Consider the following 25,697-nt stretch of genomic DNA (forward strand, 5'->3'; position numbering starts at 1 on the left):
TTGAAACAACGTTGATTTGACCAGTTTGTGCCCATTGGGAAGGAGATGCAGTATGCCTGTCCTCTCTGATCTACACTCTTACATGAAACACTAACAGACTAATGTGCCTCTCCTCACTAATCTACACTCTTAGATGAAACACTAACAGACTGACTGGGGAGAAGTTGTTATTATAGAGGGGCTTGCTGTATAGCAAGAGGGGATAATTATTATGGTTCAGGCATCAAAATACACTTCTGGCTCGACAGGAATTGAGCAGCTAAAGAATAACAGTTATAATGACACTCGGGTCTTGCTGAGGACATTCAAATATCAGATTCCCCTTTTGAAAGACCAGAAGAAGCCCTCTTATATTCAGTGTCACAGTGAGCGAAACACAGCAAAACTTTTGAACTTGTTTTTCTCAAGAGGTGATTCGCTATCGGTCTGGAAAAAACCCACAGAATTTCTCTACCATAAAGGGCGTAAGTAAACTATTTGCTGAATTAATCATAAAAGAGGAATACACTTTTTCAGGATAATTATAATTTCACAAAAAAAGGCTAAGTAATTATTCATTATTCATAACCCACTTAAATTCTCCCAAACTTTTTAAATAAAATGTGCATCATTTCAAATCATCATTTTTTTTCTCCCAAAGTGGAGCAGTGTATCTGTATTGTTCCTCATCAGCGTGATGGCATCGTCATATCTGTCAATGTGCAGGGAAATGAGATGAAGAGCACCATAATCTCTCTGCCTCTCTCAGTCCCATCTCCATCTCTCCTCTCCTCCACGAGTCTCTCTCTCTCCTCATTACTCCTCCTCACAGCCACACAATCACAGGAGAGAACAGGGGACCAGTCATCTTCTGAGCCCAAAAGCCCATTTTCTTTCTTTCCACCCTCCCTCCAACGTACGTGTGAGAGTCTTCGATATGTCTTGAAATGCAACATAATGATCTAGATTTTACCACCGCTAACGAGAGGCACAGAAATGACTATGAAACAAACGACAGGCTTGATCTCTCACTGCTTTGACCTATTTTTCTCCCTTTGCGGCAGAAATGGATATAAACACTTCTTTTGTGTGAGATAGTTCTCATAACATGCTCGAATCAAGTAAGTCTATGCAGATGGCAAAATTGTTCTCTGATAGCAAAACTATGCCGTTCTTAGAGAAAACTCATCACTCATTAACTTTCCTCAGAACCTGTCAAAATGCATCAACAGAATATCTCAAGGAGATATATTGACAATATGATATATTGAGTGTAAAATCTCTCTCATTATGGAGCACGCTGCTGGCTTCATTTGAGCTGCAGATCCACCTGCATCAGCAGAATGGGATGAGAGAGAGAAGCCAGCCGTTGCCCTGATCCTGTCCACATTCTGATTGTGCCCACATTTGTCATCAAAAGACACATTGTGATCTGATTGGGATTAGATCTTCCTGACCACCTCAGGAGGTAGTCGAAGACGCATCTTGTACGGATATCCTTGAACTGTAAACAAATCCGGAAAGGGAAAGCATATGGTAAACATCACGGTTGTATCGCCCTGACAAAAATGACACCGGCCAGTTGAATTAGATCATGGTCTTCATTAGAAACCGACGGATCAGACGCCACAGTCCAATACCATGTCCAGCTCTGAATAACATGGGGCATATAGAAATACATATATTTCTGAAGAGATATCATCCCGAATGAGAGAAAGTGTTCTACAGTTCCCATGTCCAATGCCAGCGCAAAATCTAATATTTGAAAACATTGTAGGCTACAGAAAGGCCAAGGATTTTACTAGCAGAATCTATGCATTGGGGATGCATGCAGGGACGGACTATGATGGCGTTGCAGTAGAAGAGCTCAGTGCATGGCCAGGTATAGTGTGTAGTTGACTGATTTTTCACCTGTACCTTTAGATCTAGCCAGAATGTACAGGTGGTGAATAGTCTATTCCAGTTTCATATATCAGATTTGAAAATTATACGTTGGTATTATAATACAATCCTCAATTTTATTCTATTCTATTCTCTGAATCTTTGAGCATTTTCCAGCTATCAAAAAAGTGCAGAAGATGTGCAAACAGGCGCATAGCTTCCTGTAAGCACAAGAAAGGCCACTGTCCAAAATAATGTAGGCTTCAATACGAAGGACTCTTTAGGCTACTTCTAGATAGCCGATTTATTCATCTATAAAGCCATGTGCTTTACATGCTCCTTTGCAGTTTTTATCGATTGACACTTTTATTCCTGCATTTTCATAATTTGACCATGCGTCTTGCTATAGGTTATCGTCAAGGTTCCGTTAGCAACTTATCAGTCACTGATCAATGATTTGGAGGAAACTAAACCACGGTCATTCTCCCAGCATGTCACTCTTTCCCCTTTGGTACCGTTTAGGCCTATAGCCTATTAAAGGATATTTACAGTACAAGATTTCAATATAAAGACAACGTCATCCATGCGTAAAGAACAACCCTGTCTCGACCTGTTTGAATAATGCGTTGTGCCATTCAGGAGATGCACTTTGTAGCCTACTCTAACTTAACCTGTTTATATTTTTACTGTGTGTATTAGGGCTCCCGGGTGGCGCTGCATCTCTAAGGGACTGCATCTCAGTGATAGAGGCGTCACTACAGACCCTGGTTCGATCCCGGGCTGTATCACAACTGGCAGTGATCTGGAGTCCCATGGGACGGCGCACAATTGGCACAGCGTTGTCCGGGTTAGGGGAGGGTTTGGCCGTCATTGTAAAATAAGAATTTGTTCTAAACTGACTTGCCTAGTTAAATAAAGGTAAAATAAAATAAATAAATGGCTAATTTAGGAAAGGGACAATTTTAGCTAGCTAGCCACTGGAGGACAACAACAACAAGATTCAAGATGACGTATTTCTCTTGATGCGATGCGATAAGAGTGAAGCCAAATCCAAACTGCATCCCGCTGACACTTTTTTTTGGTGCGCCAGGACCAGTTGAGCTCACTCAGTTTATCTCAACGCTGATTGGGTATTATTGTATGCTAATCTAGGGAGACCAAATGCTTCCTGGCTTCCCTTCCATTCAATGCTACAATGTCACTCTTTTTGACCAGACCGCATCAGATACATGGCCAGCAAATACAGAGACAGAGGGGTGCTGTTTCGCTCGCTCGGATGCTTTCTCCGGTGAGATACATTCAGCCTTACAAAATTGAAGGGAAATTCTGAAAACACAGGGTACATTTTTTGAGGAAGCCTGCCTTCCCTTGGCAACCATGAATACACGCCACTACTGCTGTCAGAATGGGGCCCTGGGCCAGTGTGAGAGGGAGGAGCACTAACACCCCCTGCCTACTAATGACCTACAGACCTGGGGGGGATGTCTGGCTACTCTGACTCCTTTGTCATGGAACACCATGCTTCTCCTCTGTGATGGAACAATGGCTTTCTCTTTCTGGGACTTGGGTCACGATGGCCACGTGAATGCAAGCAGATGTCAGAATACATTCTTAGTGTCAATGCTTTATAAGTAGAATATAATGTTTGAAAATAAAAAATAAAAAATATACGAACAGCAATGAACGGGTGTCACAGGATGACAGACAAAAAGGACACAAGATCCGTTGGATAACAAAGCAAGAGCTCTATCATGTAGGAACTGTCTTCCTTTACGTGCAATCATGAGTCTAAATACAAAATCTGGACTGAATCTGACGATTGGTTCTGACAATGATTGCAGATGATTTTGAGCATTAGTGTTACATACAGGGCTTTCACTACTGTAAGAGCATCTGCTAAATGACTAAAGTGTAAAAATGTAAATGTATTCATACCCCTTGACTTATTCCACATTTTGTTGTGTTACAGCCTGAATTCAATATTGATTAAAAACATTTTTCTCACCCATCTACACACAATACCCCATAATGACAAAGTGAAAACATATTTTTAGAAATGTTTGCACATTTATTGAAGATGAAATACACACATATCTTATTTACATAAGTATTCACACCCCTGAGTCAATACATGTTATTTAAAATACCCTTGACAGTGATTACATCTGTGAGTCTTTCTGAGTAAGTCTCTAAGAGCTTTGTACACCTGGATTGTACAATATTTGCCCATTATTCTTTAAAGAATTCTTCAAGCTCTGTAAAATTGGTAAAACCATAGTCTTGCCATAGATTTTCCAGCAGATCTAAGTCAAACTGTCACTCTGCCACTCAGGAACTCCAGTGTAAATTTGGCCTTGTGTTTTAAGTTATTGTCTTGCTGAAAGGTGAATTAATCTCCGGTGTCTGATGGAAAGCAGACTGAACCAGGTTTTCCACTAGGATTTTGCCTCTGCTTATATATATATATATATATATATATAGAAAAACTCCCTAGTTTAGAGATGTACCATGGGCCTACACACTGAATTTGGAGGACAATCTATCCTGAAGGACTTTATGGGTCCTTGAGGCAAATGTGTGCAGCATGAAGTCTCTAGGTCAAATGGGGAGGCGGATATGAGGGTTTAAGAGAGACTGCTGATAACGGCGCCACCTATAAGCCAATCGGTGCCATTCTTTTTGACCAAGTTACTCATGGCCTCATGTTACTCATGGCCTCTAAGTTACCAATCTCTGAGTTATTTGACCATTTCAAGGGGGGAAAAATCCAAGATTAACAATATGTTTCACAGCTTCGCTGTGAACCCTCTACGAGTCCCTAAGTAGGTGGATCACTTGAGAGCACATTGCCTGACATGTTTACACACATGAAGTGACATGTTCACATGCCATGCTTTTCTCATTTGTGGTGCAGGGAATTACAGCCCCAGCATTGACTTATTTGTAGAAAAGATAGCTCCCACACACACAACATCCCTTTTTTCAAGTAATTTCACCAGATGGTAATTGAAAACAAGAATTAAAAACTCTAAATGACATAGCTCGCTAAACCTGGACAAATGAAGTTACATTAAGATAAAAATAGCTACAAAAATAGCTTACAACAGCTTTTTATGTATTTACCACACATCTTACAGCTTACTGTGACCTTGAGGTGCCTTAATGCTTACTGAGGGAGAACTGTGATCAGACAACATTTCTTAGAGCTCCACACTTTCAAATCCCCACTGTCAAATCCTACTGTAATCCCTTCAACCTGTTTCTCCTGACCTGCTCCTGTAGCATATGCTCTATCTACAGGTCACTGAATAGTCCGCTACCTGGCCAGGGCTGCTACGGAGCACACCTGGGTTCAAATACTATTCAGAATTTTAAAAATACTTTTAGCATTTGCTCTAGCCTGCCATTAATTGCCAGATGGTTTTGCCCTTTTGTTACTATTCGATTGGTTCCAATGAGACAGGCAAGATCAATCAAGCCCAGATAAAGCATTTGAAAATGATTTCAAATAGTGTTTGAACCCAGGTCTGCGACTGAGACACAGCTACACCACCTGGGACACTCTAGGACAGATGCCCATGCTAAGAGCTGACACAGCTACACCACCTGGGACACTCTAGGACACAGACAGACAAGCGTGGGTGCCCATGCTAAGAGCTGGCACAACAACACTCAGCCAGGCTGGGTCCTCCATCGTATCAGTCACATGGGTTGAATTGGGACTGAGCGTCCCATTTCCAGTGCTCACTTGTCACCAGATTGGTTCCTACTGTATGTTTGGAACCTGTCCCAGTGCATCACCCAGCGTCCTTTCCCAGTCCTCACATACAGTAAGACAATCAGCCAGGCTGTGTCCCATCCCATATCTGTCACATAGTTTGGAACTGGTCCCAGGGCCCCGCCCTCACCAGTCCACATAAAATGCCTCCTAACGCTAATGCTAATGGCTATGCTAGCCAGCCAACCAGATGAAGGTGTAATCCAGGTAACCATGAATGAACTATTTAGCAGTCTTATGGCTATTTAGCAGTCTAATGGTTTGGGGTAAGAAACGGCCTCGGAGCCTGTTGGTGCTCTGGTACTGTTTGCCGGACGCCATCAGTGGTAACAGTCTATAGCTTGGGTTGCTGGACTCTTTGGCAATTTTTCGGGCCTTCCTCTGGCACCACCTGATATAGAGGTCCTGGATGGCAGGGAGTTCACCCCCAGTGATATACCCTGTGTAGAAGTTTGCGATCAAGGATGGTGCATTTTCCATACCAAGAAGTGATGCAGCCAGTCAAGATGCTTTCGATGGTGCAGCTGTAGAACCTTGCCAAATCCTTTTAGGGAGGGCGGTTGGCACTATTTTTCGTTAAAAAAAAGAAGTATTGCTGCAATTATACATTTGAAATTTGTAATAGAAATATATATATTTTAAAGTAGCTCACCCAGAATGAGGTCACAGCGCTAAAGAGGGATGGGTGTAATCTGGTCTCTGGCCTTGCCATCTACTGTAGTCAGATAGTGGGTCATTGCAGGGCCAGTAGTAGAATACTGGAGTAGAGATGAAGCCTGTGATTGCTTATAGAGCACTGTTATAGAGCACTGCTTATAGAGCACTCTGTGGTGGAAAGAGGCGTACCTGTGTCTCTGCCATACCTGGAGGCAAGACTTCCACTGCAGAGCAACCATGGGAGGAGGGGAAGTTATTAGCCTGAAATCCAAACTGATATGCTATGTTTCACTGGTGAAATGTAGCATAACAGTTAGATTCCAGGCTAGAAAGGTAGTCCAGTAAATTGACATATTCATGATCATTAGAGCATAATCACACATGATTTAATAATATTGAAATCTCAATTTTGGAGCCTCTATTAATAGACTGCCAAATGCTGCCAAAGTGTCTGTGATTTCTAGATCAAATAGTCTTGGTAAATTAACAATTCCATCTTTTGGGGATGTGGAGAGCCTAACACGGCATACTATATTTAGTCTCTCTCTCTCTCTCTCTCTCACTCTCTCTCTCTCTCTCTCTCTCTCTCTCTCTCTCTCTCTCTCTCTCTCTCTCTCTCTCTCTCTCTCTCTCTCTCTCTCTCTCTCTCTCACTCACTCACTCACTCACTCACTCACTCACTCACTCACTCACTCTCTCTTATTTATATATATATAAATATAAATGAATGAATGAATGAATGAGAGAGAGAGGGAGCGATGAAAGCGCAAGAGCAATATGTTCAGGGCCTGATCTCCATTCAGTTCTCAGATACAGTAGCCTTCAGGTATGGGGTTAATGCCACAAATTAAATTATAATTAAATTCCCTCTCCCGGTCAATTTAATTAAATTACAATTCTAGGTAAGTCTTTGAATTCAGAGATAATTATATTTGTCTCAATTCCAATGTTAGATAAAACAAAACAAAAAACATGTTTTAAGTGAGAAAAGGTATTTGTCTGAAGCTGAAAAGGGAACTCACATGAACATCACAATGCCTATTCCACCCATGCCCTACCAAGGTTTTCCAGCACACAGCTTTGACCTATTACAGTAGCTATGTTGTTATTGTACTTCAAACTATGTGTAGGCAGGCTGCTTAGGATTCAAAACTAAATACAAGTACAAACATAACATTAAGCTACACATTATTTTGACAGCGTTAATAAACTGTCCCTCAATAAGCACAGCAATTGATAAAACAGGACCATGTTTGAAACAGTAGTTCTGAGCTTATGTCAATATTACTCAGGTAAGCTAACAGCTACAGAAATCAGGAATGCAGACAGGCTTGATCTATCTGAGCTAATGTGTCCTAATGTGAGCTAATGTTGTTATATTGGGCACCTACTGACCAAAAAAGGATGTTATTATGATTTTTTTTTCAATACCATGTTTTGCGAAAATAAAGGTTTAAGAAAAGACAGGCATAGACCACATTACTACAAGACAAAACAGCTCAATCAAGCCAGATGGCTTGCTTTCATTTAATTAAAAGCATGAGAAGGTAACGTAATGGGATAATGTTTTACTGTGGTGTGTGAAGAATCCAATACTTTACATTGCATGCGGTACAAATCACATTATTGTGGAAGCACCTCCTCTAAGAGCCTGAATTAGGCTGTTTGAGAAGGTTTGAATCCTAAGCAGCCTGCCTACACATAGTTTGAAGTACAATAACAGCATAGCTACTGTAGTAGGTTAAAGCTGTGTGCTGGAAAACCTTGGTAGAGCATGGGTGGAAAAGGCATTGTGGTGTTCATGTGAATTTCCTTCATTTTCCGGCTTCAGACCAATGCCAATTATCACTTAAAATTCAGTTTTTCATTATTAATTTCCATGGTTTTTACACCGTAAAGTGATTATGCAACATTATTACACAACATTATAATACATGCTCTCCTTGTGAACCCTCACAATATTGATTTTATTTATAGACAAGATTCCAGCTCATAATCCTACTGAAGAATTGTCAAGAACAAGGAAGCAAAGCCTAAAGAAAATATTTACTATGCGATTAAACAATGTAGCTGGCTAGATGACTATAGGAGCGCAAAATATGGATTAATTGTTTTCAATGGAAGGGTTCTTAAAAGTTCTCTCTCGCTAAGGCGAGCTGTTACCGTGAATATATCATAGTCATCCTCCTCGGTGTGTCAAATGCAAGCTGATTTGGAGGAAGTCCATCTGAATGTTCCCTGGGACAAAGGTGGTCTACTCTGACATCATGCAGTGAGATGTTCCAGTGGGAGGAGGACATCAACAAGCGCATAGAGATGGTCTAGTGTTCTGTCAACCAGCTGGTGTTTGCATTTCTCTGTGACAGGCACATGCCCACACAATCTGACACTTTGCCATAAAATCACTGTGTCCCTGGGTAGTCCCGTAGGGCAGGGTTTCCCAAACTCGGTCCTACATCATTATACTGAGACCGTGTCAAATGTTAAAAGGATGTATTTGGGTGCTTTTGTTCATGTCTTTCGCGTCTCCTGATACTGCACAATGAGCAAAGAGGAAGTGAATCGCAGCTGGGGTAAGTTTGTCAAAAACAAGACAAATCACACAAAAAAAGTGTCGGACCCTTATATAACATGCCATTTACAAACAATTGAGATTTACTTCAGTAATAGGACAATTATCCTTTAAGTAACCGCCTGTCCTTTGTAACTATACCAAATGTAACATATCATACTGATTTCAGGGTCCTGGATTTGCATTTACTATGTTACATCTAGTCTATGAGACCAGGTTGGCACACAGCAGGTCACGTAAGCAAGCAATGATCCTGATGTTGTTTTAACCCGGTCCAGCGTGTGGAGCCCCTGACTAAATTTTACTTCTGGAATGGCGATTTCAGATTTTCTGTGAACACACTGAAAAGGAATTTGACACTGTGTTGATCAGTCGGCACGCATTTGTATTATAAATGTTAAGACGGCAGGAGAGGGAGTTTATGCCGAAGCTGGAATTTATTCTACAGGTGTTTTAAACAGCGATGCTGTCAGTCTAAGCACGCACAACTGAGGTTCTGTTTACACATACTTTTGGGGTTCAACCATTTACTATATGTGGTTCAACATAGCTAAATTATTGTTTCTTAACAAAGCAATTTGTTTTCTTAGCTTTGGTTTTTATAGTGGTCTTGGTTGTTCTTAGTCGAGGAAATGTAGCGTAGCTAACTGCAGGGTTTGCCCTGTCTGAAATCTGTCTACCTCGTCTTGATGTTACCATAGCTTGGTCTGTGCAATGCAAATGAACCTGATTAGCATGGCAGTTTCCCAAAGATTGGTGAGTTTAAACTTAATGTAACTAACTAGAAAGTATTATATATTGTGGTGCATGAACTGGCCATACAAGTTAGCTAACACTACACTCTTAAGTTGGCTAAGGTTACTTAGCTAGCTAAAGTGAATTGGCTATCATAGCAGCCAAGGACGTCCGCATGATTATTTTGTGCATATTTGTTTGTGCTGTGATTACACACAAGTGTCTAGATCAGCAGTTTACACATGATGACTTTTGCCTTGTATGGAAAAACTTATTTGGCAAAATATAGCTAGCTAGCTATCCTCGCTTGTTGGTTAGCTACCTAGCCAACGTTAGCTCTTATCTTTTGGGTGTACCGTTAAGTTAGTTAGATACTTAGCTAATCAAAATATCAGTTTGCATTTATTGATTAACCTCAGCTAGCTATTTACAGTAGCCTAGGTTTGTTCGCAAAAACGTCTTGTGACTGGTAGCACGATGCAAGCAGCTGTGTTGTTGCCGAGCAACCAACCAGGAGTTAGAACTCTTGAGTTTCGGCTGAAAAAGCTACAAATCAAATCAAATTGATTTATATAGCCCTTCGTACATCAGCTGATATCTCAAAGTGCTGTACAGAAACCCAGCCTAAAACCCCAAACAGCAAGCAATGCAGGTGTAGAAGCACTACAAAAAGGTATCACATTGTTGTTTCTTAACAGACGGAAATGTGCACGTGAGAGCGATAAATTATACATTTAATAAAAACTGTTGCACCTACAAACTTAGTTAATACTGCATTTTTTAAGATCAATAGTAACTTTATGGACGCTGTCTCGTTTTAATCCGACGTTTCGAATTTGAGCCAGGTAGGCGCTAACGACCCTGTTAACCTTTTCACGTTTGAGTTCCAAATGTCTCTAACGGTCGCCAGAGTGTGAGTTTTTATGCACGTGACGTAAGAGTACACTCACTGTTCAAAAATGTGATTGTTATGCAACAGGACAGTTAACCCACGCTGCCACTAAACCAAGGCACCGCTGTCTACTAATTATCTATAGGCTTCAATTCAATTCGTCAATTTCAAATTATTTTCTAACAAGTTTTATTTTCTAACAGTTTGAATTGAGGTGTGTTCTGCCTCCTCATTAATTCACATAAGAAGTAGCCCATTTCACTGTTGGGGTCAATTTATGTTTGAGGCTTTACTTCTCTCTTCGACTAGAGCCAAAACACGTCCCCAGTATTTCCCCAGATTTAGTATGCAGACATTAACACATCTATAGTCAGAACAGGCCTTCCACAAACTTTCCCCCCTGCGACATTTTCTGGCTGGCACCCGCATTGCCTTCATTATTTTTTCTTACAAATAATAACATTGGATATGTGTGCGTTCCTATCAAAGTAAATGCCTTATTTTCTGTATATCGTGTTGTCGTTTCTACTGTAGAATATCATATGTACAGTATGTATGGAGCATAACGTATTTACTGTTTTATTCACATTTTCAAGTACTGGTGATAAATCATGCATTCCAATTATTGCATAGGTTGTAATGGACACATGTGTAAAATACTTTTTTACTGATTAAGATGAGCTAATGCTAAGCTATTTGCCAGCTATGTGTGGCGCCATGTTTATTGGCACCATACAGTGGTTGTCAAATAAGCGTCTGTCAGACCAAAGCTGTTGTAACAAAATGAGGTGATGGGATGGTTCACTCGACTGACTTATGGTGTTTTAAAGACAACAGGATCTCTGAAAAATCAAATCATGACACCAGTGATCTTCAGGTTGGAAAACTGGAGTTCCCAAGTTGGAATTACGAGTTGGACAAATGTTCAAAGCGAGTTCCCAGTTGTCTTGAACGCACTGAAGTCGGGAGTTGGAGATCCGAGTTCCCAGTTGTTTTGAATGCGGCATCAGACTATGGTACCTCAGGGTTGCCTGCTCAGACCCCCTTTCCAGGGGTTTTATTTTTTATTTAGCTTTTAAATACTATGATGCCCCCCATCATAGTAATATTTCCTGCATCATACCCCCCCCCAAGATATCTTCCCCCATGGATTTGAAAACCCTCTACAAATGAAATGAACTCCCCCACAAACCCCCCTAAAATGGTTTCTTCCATATCGGGCAACCCTGTTTAGCTTTGGCGCTACGGTTAGGCTAGGCAGTAGGATTGCATTTGGGGTGATCTGTGAGGTAATCATTTTATTAACTTTGTGATTTGTCAAAAACTGTGAACGACTTGTCAAGTCATGTGCTCCGGTTCTTGTAAACAGTGTAACGAGTACATTGAAGATTTGGAAATATACTGACAATTGGCCAAACTAAATTAATATTTTTCAGGCAATGACTTTGACTTTGTTTATTTCCGTCTTATAGTGAATGGCATTCTGGGATTAGTTTTTGCTTGCCAAACATAAACAAACATGGCTACCATCACATAACTGCTGTTACATCTCTTTTCTAAACAATGCTAGCTTTCTCCCTTGTGCTCACCAGAGATGTGGTACATTGTGAACAAGTCTAGCTGTTAGGTCGCTAACTTATGTTTAGTTTTTTTGTCAGCGCAACCAATTATTTAGGCTGGTTAATGGAATGAGTTTGGCTGCGGATGTGTTCCGTGTGATGCTTGGATGATGAAGTTCACATATATATTTTACAGTAAAAGGTGAAATTTTGGAATAAAGTTGTGAAGACCTTTATTTTCCATCAGTACAAAACATTGTTTAGATGCTTTTATTAGACAACAATGCTTTTTAGACGTGTTTGTTGCATAATTCGTTATGTTGCTCCTGTTCCAATTACATATTTGCAGGGACCTGTCACGACTTCCGCCGAAGTTGGTCCCTCTCCTTGTTCGGGCGGCGTTCGGCGGTCGATGTCACCGGCTTTCTAGTCACCACCGATCCATGTTTCATTTTCATTTGGTTTTATCTTCATTGTACACACCTGGTTTCCATTCCATAATCATGTTCCTTATTTGGGACGCGAGAGTGTGAACGTGTGAATCTCCTGTCTGACGGGTAAAGCACTGGAATGGGCGAACGCCATCTGGGGAAGGGAAGGACCGACGTTGGATGATTATGAAGATTTCACCCGATCATTTCCGATCATCCACCTGAAGGGAGAGCGGCGGGGGAATGACTATATCATCTCAGACAGGGGATGAGGAGCGCACAAGAGTTTGCGCGGGACTTTCGCACTCTGGCCGCCGGCGCGGGATTGAATGAGCGGCCCCTGATCGACCACTACAGGTGTAGTTTACTCAAGGACATTCGCAGCGAGCTACCCTGCAGGGACACCACCCTTAACCTTGACCAGCTGGTGGACCTATCCATCTGGCTGGATAATCTGTTGGTGTCCCGCGGACGTCCGGATCGGGGTCCGTCAGTTCCATCCCCCAGCACTTCCGATCCAATGCTGAGGGAGCTGGGAGGTGCTGCTATGAGGGGGAGCGGAGGGGGGACCATTCCCTGCACCACCTGTGGCCGCAGAGGGCACACTGCTGGTCGGTGCTGGGGAGGTTCCCCAGGGAGTCGAGGTAGCAGGCGGAGCGCTGGTGGGTCATCCCAGGTGAGTAGGCACCTGACTCACCCAGAGATCCCTGTTGTTTATAGAATTTCCTGAGTTTTCTCCGCATTCCCAGTATAAGGCACTAGTGGATTCAGGCGCGGCTGGGAACTTTATTGACCGTTGCTTTGCACATAGTTTAGGGATCCCTATGGTTCCTGTTGATGTTCCTTTCCCTGTACATGCCTTAGATAGTCGTCCTTTGGGGTCGGGGCTGATTAGGGAGGTCACTCTTAGGGAGCTCCACTCTGTATAATAGTGCAGGAGGGTCATGAGGAGAGAATTAGTCTCTGTCTGATCGACTCTCCTGCGTTTCCTGTTGTGTTGGGCCTTCCCTGGATGGCCTCACATGACCCCACTATTTTGTGGCAACAGAGGGCTCTCAAGGGATGGTCCCGTCAGTGCTCAGGGAGGTGTGTAGGCGTTTCCTTGGGCGCAACTACGGTGGAGAGTCCAAACCAGGTCTCCACCATGCACATTCCCCTCGACTATGCCGATTTGGCCCTCGCCTTGTGTAAAAAGAAGGCGACTCAATTACCACCCCATCGACGGGGGGATTGTGCGATAAATCTCTTGGTAGACGCAGCACCTCCCAGGAGTCACTTGTATCCTCTGTCACAGGAGGAGACGGCGGCTATGGAAACATATGTCACCGAATCTCTGGGACAGGGATACATTCGGCCTTCCATTTCACCTGCCTCCTCAAGTTTATTTTTTGTGAAGAAGAAGGATGGAGGTTTACGCCCGTGTATTGACTATCGAGGTCTTAATGAGATCACAGTAAAGTACAGTTACCCGCTACCTCTCATAACCGGTGTGACAGAGTCATTGCATCTTCACAAAATTGGATCTCAGGAGCGCTTACAATCTGGTGCATATCCGGGCGGGGGATGAGTGGAAGACAGCATTTAGTACCACTTCTGGGCATTATGAGTACCTCGTCATGCCGTACAGGTTGATGAATGCGCCATCAGTCTTCCAATCCTTTGTAGATGAGATTTTCAGGTACCTGCACGGGCAGGGTGTGGTGGTGTATATAGATTCTAATATACTCCGCCACACGCGCCGAGCATGTGTCCCTGGTACTCTGGGTGCTTAGTCGACTGTTGGAGCATGACCTGTACGTCAAGGCTGAGAAATGTCTGTTCTTCCAACAGTCCGTCTCCTTTCAAGGGTACCACTTTTCCGCATCAGGGGTGGAGATGGAGAAAGACCGCATTTCAGCTGGTCCCTCTCCTTGTCGACTGCGTTCGGCAGTCGATGTCACTGGCTTTCTAGTCACCACCGATCCATGTTTCATTTTCGTTTTGTTTTGTCGTTGTCTTCTTTGTACACACCTGGTTTCCATTCCATAATCATGTTCCTTATTTAACCCTCTGGCTTCCCCTTTTGTTTTGTGCGTGATTGTTCTGTCAAGGTGTTCCGTGTACGTGTTCTGGATTGTTCATGCTTATCCTTGTTGGATTATTGTTGATATTGAGTAAATATCGTGGCTTTACTTATACCTGTGTCCTGCTCCTGACTCCGCTTTACTCCATTCACCTGGAACATTGACAGGACCACACAAAAATGTGATCGTACGCATCAAAGGGTTAATAAAATCAGGTATGAGGTTCTCGATAACAGACGGGCGCCTCGTGTAGAAAGGGGGGGGTGTGTTGTGTACCTCCAATAAAGTTGATTTGCGGATTTTCATCGAGATTGTTGTCAGATTGGCTTAGATATGATGATAGGGAGATTTGAATTTAACACTGAGCTTCAACCAATGCCTATATTAGATGTGATTATTGTTGTGTAATAAATTCCAATAATTAATTTCCCAATTCAACATTATCGACAAACAATTTCTCAAGTTCAATTGCCTCAACCTTTTATGCTAATAATGTTAGTGTTCAGACAGCCTAGCTATACTGGAAAAATATAAATACAAGTTGAAATTATTTAAAACAAATGCTTCAGTCAATGTTTGATACTAAGTGCATTTGATACTAAGTTAATTAAATGTACAGATAATGAATTCCAATTTAATAAACAAATTCCAATTAAATCCCAATTCAAACAGTCTTATTCCAATTCCTTAACTTAAAGATTGTTGAAATTTGAATTGAATTGAACGTAAATCCACTTCATGAGTTCATTAAAAAATGTAATTGGAATTTCAAATTAAATTAGAATTTACCTCAACCCTGGTAGCCTCATGTAATCTAAAGACACAGTCTAAAAAATCCTGTGTTGAACCATTCCTGGTCTGATGTGAGCGAGAAATGCCACATTCAATAACTAGCCATTTGCAGTAACAGCTTCACATTTCATTGATACATTTCAGGCCGTCAGTGTTATCATCACTTCATCTAACTTTAATGTGCAAGTGGAGATACAAACACAATCATCTGTGGAGATGGAGGACTCATCTGCCTTGAGACGACTCTTACAGTAAAGCCTAAAGTCGGGCCTTACAGAAAAAAACGTCATGGCCCGTATTTACAAATCCACTCCAAGTAGGAGTGCTGATCTAGGATCAGGGCCTGTATTTATAAAGTGTTTCAGTAGGAATGCCTTTGCCTTTTAGATTACTTGGACGGGTGGACCGGATTCTATATTAGCACTCCTCCTTGGGCCCACGTTCCCCTGTCCATCCTTGATAATATAAAAGGCAAAACTGATCTCAGATCAGCACTCCTACTCTGGGATGCTTTGTGGATACGAGCCCAGGCTTCTTTGACTGATGATCACCCCACACCTTCACAGATGATCTTATACTGCTGCACTGCTGTCAAGTCAAGTACCCTCCCATAAGATCCTTTGGAAAGGTTTAATTTGGGTTTATGACGTTAAGCTGGTGATATCTGAAGATGGTGCTTATAGACGGCAGAGATATTTATTACTGATGGTGCATGCCTGCTGCATGCATGGGAGACGGGGAGAGATCCAGATCTCTGAATGAACTGGGTGCTAACTGCTAAATGAATTCCTTTATCTGTCGGAGAGGCTGACTTTGAACAATGACCTCATGTCCAAAGAATTTGAATATAAAGAAGAATACAAATCTAACTCACACAATGTCCCTGGAAAAAGAGGACCATTTTATTGCTGATCCATTTGACCAACACAAAACATTTGCCTCAGGCTTGGTTACTTCATCTATCTGGGGACATTTATAGGTTGATTTTAAGACTTCCCCCATGGCTGTCAATAACCTCTTGGGCTTTACATGCCATCCAATGTTCTCAGATTCTCAGACCTTGGCCATACATAGCAGCACAAAACCCCACCCCATGCCCTAAGGGTCATGGGAAATGCTGATCTAAAGCTTCAGAGTAAGTGGGACATATAGCAGGAGAGTGGGGCTAAGACACAGCTAAGGACTAATTACACTGAGCCATTTGGCCAGGGGTGAGACTGCATTTTGTTGGCTGACCTGTGATCCTTTTGACCCCGGGGGTCAGCCCTGTGGGGTGAAGACGCTTAACCTCTCGCTGTGAGACAAGTGTCTTTGAAAGAGGAGACTGAGGACACTCTCAGCATGGAACAACTGGGCCATGCTTATGTACGTGACACCATTTGTGTCTTGAGGTTTCTGGTGTGTGTGTGTGTGTGTGTGTGTGTGTGTGTGTGTGTGTGTGTGTGTGTGTGTGTGTGTGTGTGTGTGTGTGTGTGTGTGTGTGTGTGTGCAAACATGCAGCCTTTTCACGTCAATAAATGGTAAGTAGTTACATGCTAAGTGAATTCTGATGTCGTTCAGCACATTTACATTCATATGTGTAACATGGGATCATATAATATACAGTATCATAAGTTAACATGGGGGACATTAAAGTATCCTTACCTTATCTGAATACACGAAGAACAGGATGAGTAGTATCAGCTCTGCCAGCAGGATTATCAGCAAGACAATGAAGAACTGCAAGAGAGAGAGGAGATGGAGAGAATGAGAGAGAGACAGAGTGAGAGAGAGAGAGCAAGAGAGGGAAATGAAGAGACAGAGGAAGAGGGATACAGAGGGAGAGAGGGGGAGGGAGAGAGATGGAGATAAGGTGAGTGCCTGGGGGCCAGTGAACATCCCGAGGAGGAGGTTTAATTTCTCCACAGATTCTCCCACGTAGCCCAGCATCTCCTCACTCCTTCAGCTAAATACTGACTCTATCCCTTCTTCACAGCATGGGAGCTCAGCAACCGGCAGATTCAGAAATTCAATTTGAGGAGAGTTCTATTCATTTTGCCCTGTTTGTTTTGGATGTATTATTTGGGTCATGGTACATATGAAAAAGGATCAGTGAAAACTGCACGGACAGTTGTTTATTGAATTTGTAGGTGGCCAGGTCAGCATTTGATTGTTTCATTGAATCTTTTGTCTTTTGTTGACAGGTCCCACAAAGTCTGTTTGTCATGTTTCCTCCGGGTGTGGAAAGTTTTAGATTATATAGACACAATGTGGGTGCTCTGATTGCTTAAAACGACACGATGTATGTGTGAGTGTGTTTGTTTGAGTATGTGTGTGAGGGTGTACGTGTGTGTCTGTGCGTTCATACACCCACTTTCATGTCTGCCATGTCAGCCGAGTGTGTTACACATTTCAATCTTCCCTTGAATTTTGCGATGGGCTCTTTCAACTTGTCTAGCCTAGCTTGAATCTCCTGACGGCAAAGGTTCTCTGACCTTTATCTATTTCAAATATTTCTAATCCAAAGAGAGTTTGTTCACAGAAGAACTTCACAAATAATATGTCAGACCGGTACCTCAGATCTGGCTGCCCCCGGGAGGGCTAACTTCACTCTGATGTTTCCAGACAGACTGACAGATAGAAAGACTGACTGTTCAAAACATCCCAGGTTTGGGCGAATATGAAATACCCGTTGGCTCAATCTGATATGACTTAACAGAGATGTGGTATGAAACTTTTACATCAGAGTTCATTATTTATCACTATGGTGTTCTGACTGAGACCCAGGCCCTCTCTCCCGCTTTCTCTCTCTCTCTTTTCCTCTCTCTGTCCCCCCTCTCTTTCACTCTGTCTCTCCGTGTTGTTAAAGCAGGTAGTGTATACCTACCGCTGTGCTGATGTGGAGGATTTGATATGCTCTTAACTGAGGCGTGTGCTAGCTTCTCCAAGGGATTGGAGATGTTTGATATTCCGCAACTCTCATTTTTAAGTTGATTTAAAAAGTTTCACATCCAGTTACATAAACCTATTTATAAACTTTGCTGATTAAATCAAACTTGAGAAAACTCTTGAGACTTTTTCAGGAACAACATGAGTCTAGAGACAAACAAGAGTATTCTTTGTGTTAAATAATTCAGGGCGTTAAATTTTCTTTCCTTACCAATGCAATGGATGTGCCATTATGAGCGCTACATCATTCAATCATGTAAGTGACACACATGTCCTCACACTGACACATCTTTCAATCAGGCTGTGACCACGGCCATGGAGGAGAGCCGATGGGTTACTGTTCATTTTCAGAATGGGAGACTCCCGCAGCGGCTGGCGCTCGGGTCGAATTCTCTCTCTGAACCCCTGAGGTTTTTACTGAGGATTCAACTCCCCGTTGAGCTCGTTAGCCTGGCTGCTCTACTGATGACCCATTTGAAGAGTAATACAAATAAGGCTGCTGTGAGTGTGTATGTGAGATTTGTTTTATTTTAACAATGTCTTTGTTGGCCCAATAGTTACATCATTAAAAGCACAAACGTTACTTCATTTAAACAGACCTAGAAAGTTAGAACCAAGCCCCCCTCCACGTCCACTGTAAAGAATCCCACTGATGCCCCACACCCCTACACAGTCCTCCAGATCGTACACCAGCCCCCCATATACTGTACACTTGCCAGCCGAGCCCACAACAGCCCCAGTAGCACAGCTCTGGGATCTGTGATTCCCGCCTCCTGCATTACATGTTTCCTGGTCTTCCACACTGCCATTTCTGTCTGCACCAACAGGTAGTTTACTAGGCAGTCCCTTTGCCTGTTGGCTATGCCTGAACCTTAGGTCTGTACACCACCCACCCAGGACAGAAAACAACCCTACCAGCCTGGAACGAGAAAAAAACTGATGCTACACTGTTTCCTTCTCCTTACAGAACAGACACCCCTCCCCACTAATGGATCAAGGTGCGACACCTATCTGTTCTTAGCGATAGCGCTGTAAATAATCTCTGAACGAGCCCAGTTGTACAGCACAGACCCCCTCCACCTCCTGCTGCAGCAGCCTGATGGACTTAATACGTGTGTGTGTGTGTGTGTGTGTGTGTGTGTGTGTGCACGTGAGAGAGAGAGAGATCATAACTCACGCTCAGAAGCAGGCACTTGTTCTCCTTGATGGCGCCCAGGCAGCCCAGGAAGCCGGTCACCATGACGATGGCGCCGATGGCGATGACCAAGTTGGCAGCGGAGAGCGACGGGAAGGAGGGCGAGAAGGTGGCAAAGCTGCCCTGGGACACAGACAGCCAGATGCCCACGCCGAGCAGCCCACAGCCACACAACTGCAACGCAAGAGATCAGAAGAGAGGAAACCAGGTAAGTCAGGTAGGAAATACTCATCACAAAGAAATATCTGTTCAGGATGAATTGGAGTCGGCAGAAAACATGCCATCCAATGCTTCCACAGTTTCTTTGCAGGTCCGAAACGGGCATGCATATTCACACATAACGCAAAGTGTTATATTCCCCGAGAAAATGTGTATTTTCATAGTCTTCACGAAGTACAAATCAAAGGGACCATGTAAATATCCTCAAAGGCTGTTGGTAGGCAGACCTCCCTTTACGCACCAGCATCCATCCCAAACACACACAAAACAAGAGCTTTCACAACTATTACAGAACATGAACAGATTCTGTTAAACCAATAAGAGCTCCACTGGAAATGATGAGCAGAAATGCTTTCTGCAGGTCTGAGCAGCTTACTGACATAGAACAAACACAGAATTACACACACACACTGAATGTAGTCTAGGCTTATAACACTTGTAGGGACACGGCACACCTCTAAGGGGAGCAGTTCCCCAGGGCTGGAATTCCTCTACAGTCCACTGCCCCCTACAGAGACTCACTCTGCGGGGCCTCGTTGAAAGTCTCTCAGATCTAGCATGCACTCCATTAATGCACCGCAGTGTTTTTGGAAGAGCCTGATCGGGCAGAGAGTTGCCCGGGTTCTGTCTGTGGGTGTTCCGCCCATCCACGAGTGGTAAGAGCAGACAGGACAGACACTGGCTGCATCCCAAAAGGCAACCTTTTCCCTATATAGTGCATTCCTTTTGACCAGAGGCTTATGGAGCTCTCGTCATTTGAGACACAGCCTAATACTATGATTTGGGCAGACAGTCCGCCATGCCTGCTGGCCCCAGTGAAATATCAGCGGGTAGGTAAGTGGTGACATTTTCACTCCGACTAATATAATTCAATATCCAATGCAATCTTGTCATGAATAACAAATTACAATGAGGTGAAATATGGTTAGACGCCATGGTAAATCTTAGCACCTTCCTCCATCCCTCCTGCCTTGTGGAGGGAAAGTGTACAGTGTACATTTAAAACTCTTGACACTAGATGTCTTTGACAGTGCAGTCATCTCTAGACGTTAACACATCAGTGCTCCTGAACACATTAACGCCCGTCCGCGATATATGGAGCCGTGTGCTGTGCACTAATCAACCTGCAAACCTTCAGCCTCAACACAGGAACGAACACAGGCAAACCTGGAGTCGTATTTCTGAAGAGAATTAGACAAAAACAAAATGATGAATCACATGTACAGTGTATCCCCAAGCTAAATGAGTTGGGTAATTGGACTGACAAATAGCTCCTTCAATAACTCTAAGCGATGAGCACTTAACAAACAAGCGTTTCGCTACACTCGCATAAACACCTGCTAACCATGTGTATGTGACCAATAACATTTGATTTGATTTGGCTTACATCCAGAGATGACAAATGGCTCTATCACCCTGTCTCAACATCATCGACACCCTCATCTAAGAGCCCCACCAAAAAGTGTGACCTTTCACAGCATACAGTAAAAACAAAACAAGCGCCTTCCACGCTGGTGGCGCATTTGAGAGTGGGTCTAGGCGGGTTGGTAGTGAATATACGAGTGTGTATGAGAATGGGGTCTGTGAGGATTGTGTGATGGTTATGTGAAGGTTGTTTGATGGGGGCCTGGCGCACTGGGACAGAGCCTGAGGGGTAAACTCCTGTCTGCTGATGATGGTGGCGTCGAGAGACGTCTCCATGTTAATGAGTCCTACAGGGTCTGTAACTCTGGACATACTGTATAAACCCTGGGGCCAGTCACAGAGTTCAGGCCGTCAAACCCCCATCAAACGCCCCCCAGGGGCCGTGTGTTGAGTGGAGGATCACGCTCATTAACCTGTGACATTTCCATTGGGCAGACTGTGTGGCCTGTGTTTGTGTAGGCTAGAGTTGACGGGAGATACTGCTTTGTATATACAGGGAGCTTCTGGGGGACTGCATATCCTTTTAAGACCTGAAATGGATGCGAAAATGTCCTGGTTGTTAAAAATCAGGAGGCGCTAACGGAAAACCTTGTGAAATAAGTACGTCAGTACCTCAGCTCAGCAAAAACGGTTGCTGAGTGGAAAGTATTGAGATTCTACCAAAGAGAATGTGTTGCCTTGCCAGGGACCTGATCCGGACAGCCTGACTAAAAGTACAGAATATATCAGTGACTCCCGAGTGGCGCAGCGGTCTAAGGCACTGCATCTCCGCGCAAGAGGTGTCACTACAGTCCTTGGTTTGGGAGTGATTGGGAGTCCCATTGGGAGTCCCATAGGGCGGCACACAATTTGCCCAGCGTTGTCTGGGTTTGGCCGGGGTAGGCTGTCATTGTAAATAAGAATTTGTTCTTAACAGTGGTGTTAAAGTACTACTTAAGTAGGTTTTTGGAGTATCTATACTTTACTTACTATTTATAGTAACTTTTACTTCACTGCACTCCTAAAGACAATAATGTACTTTTTACTCCATACATTTTCCCGGACACCCAGAATTACACATTACATTTTGAATGCTTAGCAGGGCAGGAAAATGGCCCAATTCACACACTTGTCAAGACAACACGTGGTCATCCCTTCTGCCTCTGATCTGGCAGACTCACTAAACACAAATGCATCTTTTGTAAATGATGAGTGTTGGAGTGTGCCCCTGGCTATCCATACATTTTTTAAAACAAGACAATGGTGCTGCCTGCTTTGCTCAATACCAGAAATGTGAAATTATTTATACTTTTACTTTTGGTACTTAAGTATATTTAGAACCAAATACTTTTAGACTTTTACTTGAGTAACATTCTATTAAGGTATCTATACTTTTACTCAAGTATGACAATTGGGTACTTTTTCCACCACAGGTTCTTAACTGACTTGCCTAGTCAAAGAAAGGCTACACATTATAAGCTCCTGTGAAGGTTGGAGGATGGCCAGAGAGATGAGTCCATGAAGCCTCATAGCGAGGGACACTCGTTTGAGCAGATCACAGAGCGTTCAATCCCTTCCCGGAGCGGCACAGTCGTTTGGCCAACCGATGGGCGTCCTATTCAAAAGGACACGGGAGGTTTTGTTCCTTTCCCTCAGAAAAACAGCAGAAAAAACAAACAACTAACTTGCTGTGTGACTGAGTAAGAGAGAGACTCAGGAGCATCAGTTGTTTGTTTGAGTGGCGTTAGATTCAACGACCCTCAGCTCAGTATGGGCCTCAATCACCTTAATAATAGATAACTAACTACTAGGAGGAGTGAGCCGGGGGGATGGTCCCCGATTTAAAAATGGAAAATGGAAATGTCAACTGGAAATGCTGTGAAAGGTCACATTTGTCTTTATGCTGAGTGGATAAAATGCAGATAGATCTCCCAGCTCATGAGGCCACAGCCATTGAAACAGTTTCATGAGGCCACAACAGGCTTTCCAATTCATGTCAATGGGTGGACCGGCAGCCATATTGAGTAGGAATAAAGCAAGATAACATGCTTTTGTCGTTCTAGTAATTTTATCTCTATGGCCAAAGTTCCTGTTTTGTGAGAGGGTGCATTGTGGGTGGGTACTACTAGGTGGGTAGGTGGGTAAAAACTATGTGGGTAAAAACAATTGTAAGTGGCTCCCTGTGCGCGCCCTTGCAGTGACACAGTCTCTATCACTAACCTTTGATATTTTAAGTTGGAATTGTGCACCAATATAGAATTATAAAAGCCTGTTAAATTAAACGAAGTGCCATTTAATATAGACCACATGGAGAATTCGATAAATCCGATTTCTAAAATATGAATAAGGACTTACTAAAGTACCAAAATTCAGCATTTTGACATGTCCCTCTGTCAACCCTCTCACTTTTTATGAAGTTGAACTTGTGCTCTTTATGACAGAATGTTAAAACAAATGTAAAGCCCAAATTGGTGGAATGACCCAGGTACGTTATGAGGACAGGCAGGTTGGATTTATGAAGAAAGGGAGCACGAGAGGTAAGCCAGTCCAGGTGGGGGGAGGATCCCGTGCCTCTAGTTGATTGTGACTAATGCCCGAGTGTAGGAAAGCATCCAAGGTTGTCTGCTGTAAGTGATTGTGAAGCCACCCAGCCCCCACCCAATCTGTCTGATCTCTCTCGGTGTAATCTCTGTCTCACTACACCACTGCTACCAGCTCCAATGTCAAACGTGAAAGGATGTTATGTAGGAAAGCCCAGAGTAGAGAGCGAGGCCTGCCAATTGGTGGTATGACCTTCGATGGTCGTGACTGACCTCAGGCCTGCCTGAGGCGCTTATCCTCTTTTAATTTCAGACACTCGGCTTGTTTTCACATCCAATCTATGTGGATGGATATTGTATAATGTCACAGTAGGATTTCAAGGTACAGGATGAGGGGTTGTAAACAGACATAATTCACAGAAGTTTACAGTAGTTAAAAACCACATGAAAATGATGGGCCAAATGCCCTTCCACATGTGAGAAAGTTAGTTTAATCTCGAATGGTTCCCATTTCTTCAAATGATGTGTTAGTAGTCCCGCGTTACCATAACCCCAAGTGTAATTTATCCCTCTGTTCAGAGAGGGGAAAACCTGGAGTCGAGGCTAACTATGGGGGAAGATATATAAGTGTTTAGCTTAAAGTAACATGTCAGTTAGGTATTTAGGCACCGGCTGCAGTTTTTAACTGTGTGAGTGAGTGAGTGAGTGAGTGAGTGAGTGAGTGAGTGAGTGAGTGAGTGAGTGAGTGAGAGTGAGTGTGAGTGTGTGTGAGAGAGAGAGAGCGAGAGAGATATTCTGCTCCGTCTCAGCGCCCACAATCCCCTTGGCTCCCTGTGCGCACCCTTGCAGCGACATAGCCTCTCTCATTAAGCCATTACTGGGAGTGTGTGGGGTTGGTACGCTGCCTTCTATTACCTGATAGGAATTCTCCTCAGGCAGAGTTACAGTAACAAGCTTTTACTGTTTGATGGAGATATGTTCAACGTTTTAAGTTGCATCATGCCGTTTAAATCGTTTTTGGCATACTGTGTGTATATAGTGTATTTCTGAAGATACTATGACAAGTCACGTGACTGCTCGAGGTGGGAGTGAGTAGTGGTAGGGAGCGATGCAGTTTATTGAACCATAGAAGTGGAGGACATGTCTACCTCCAGATTTCATAATAACTAGGAACATCCTATATATTGGACATTTGAGTCATTTGGCAGACGCTGTTATCCAGAGCAACTTACAGGAGCAACTAGGGTTAAGTGTCTTGCTCAAGGGCACTTCCACTGATGCTAGATGCTCTACAGATTATCAACAGACTATCAGTAACATTTCAATTTACTAACTCTAAACTTAACCCTTATCCTCACCCTAAACGTAACTCTTAACCTTTACCTTATTCTAAACCCAACTCTAACCTTAACCCTTATCCTAAACGTAACCCTTACCCTAGCCTTAAACCAAACCCTTATTCTAAACCTAACTCTAACCTTAACCCTTATCCTCACCCTAAACGTAACTCTTACCCTAGCCTTAAACCAAACCCTTATTCTAAACCTAACTCTAACCTTAACCCTTATCCTCACCCTAAACGTAACTCTTAACCTTTACCTTATTCTAAACCCAACTCTAACCTTAACCCTTATCCTAAACGTAACCCTTACCCTAGCCTTAAACCAAACCCTTATTCTAAACCTAACTCTAACCTTAACCCTTATCCTAACCCTAAACGTAACCCTTACCCTAGCCTTAAACCAAACCCTTATTCTATACCTAACTCTAACCTTAAACCTTATCCTAAACGTAACTCTTACCCTAGCCTTAAACCAAACCCTTATTCTAAACCTAACTCTAACCTTAACCCTTATCCTCACCCTAAACGTAACCCTTACCCTAGCCTTAAACCAAACCCTTATTCTAAACCTAACTCTAACCTTAACCCTTATCCTAACCCTAAAAGTAACCCTAACCCTAACCTTAGCAAGCAGTTGCTTATCAACATATACACTATATATGCAAAAGTATGTGGACATCCCTTCAAATTAGTGTATTCGGCTATTTCAGCCACATGTATAAAATTGAGC

General features: G+C 43.0%; 1 protein-coding gene across 6 annotated transcripts in view; it reads right to left on the reverse strand.

Annotated features, from left to right (window-relative positions):
* The window catches only part of tspan9a (tetraspanin 9a), a 283,178-nt gene that overhangs the window by 18,723 nt on the left and 238,758 nt on the right, over positions 1–25,697 (reverse strand). For all 6 annotated transcript variants that reach the window (XR_004209729.1, XM_031822983.1, XM_031822982.1 and 3 more), the window contains 2 exons: positions 19,445–19,636; positions 16,984–17,058 (listed from right to left, as the gene is read on the reverse strand). Coding sequence is in view for 5 of the 6 variants with exons in the window: in XM_031822983.1 (XP_031678843.1) it covers positions 16,984–17,058; positions 19,445–19,636 (267 nt within the window). In the remaining variant the exon portion in view is untranslated. The remainder of the gene's footprint in view (positions 1–16,983; positions 17,059–19,444; positions 19,637–25,697) is intronic.

The sequence above is a fragment of the Oncorhynchus kisutch genome, linkage group LG4 (genome assembly GCF_002021735.2).
Source record: "Oncorhynchus kisutch isolate 150728-3 linkage group LG4, Okis_V2, whole genome shotgun sequence".
NCBI classification, from domain to species: domain Eukaryota; kingdom Metazoa; phylum Chordata; class Actinopteri; order Salmoniformes; family Salmonidae; genus Oncorhynchus; species Oncorhynchus kisutch.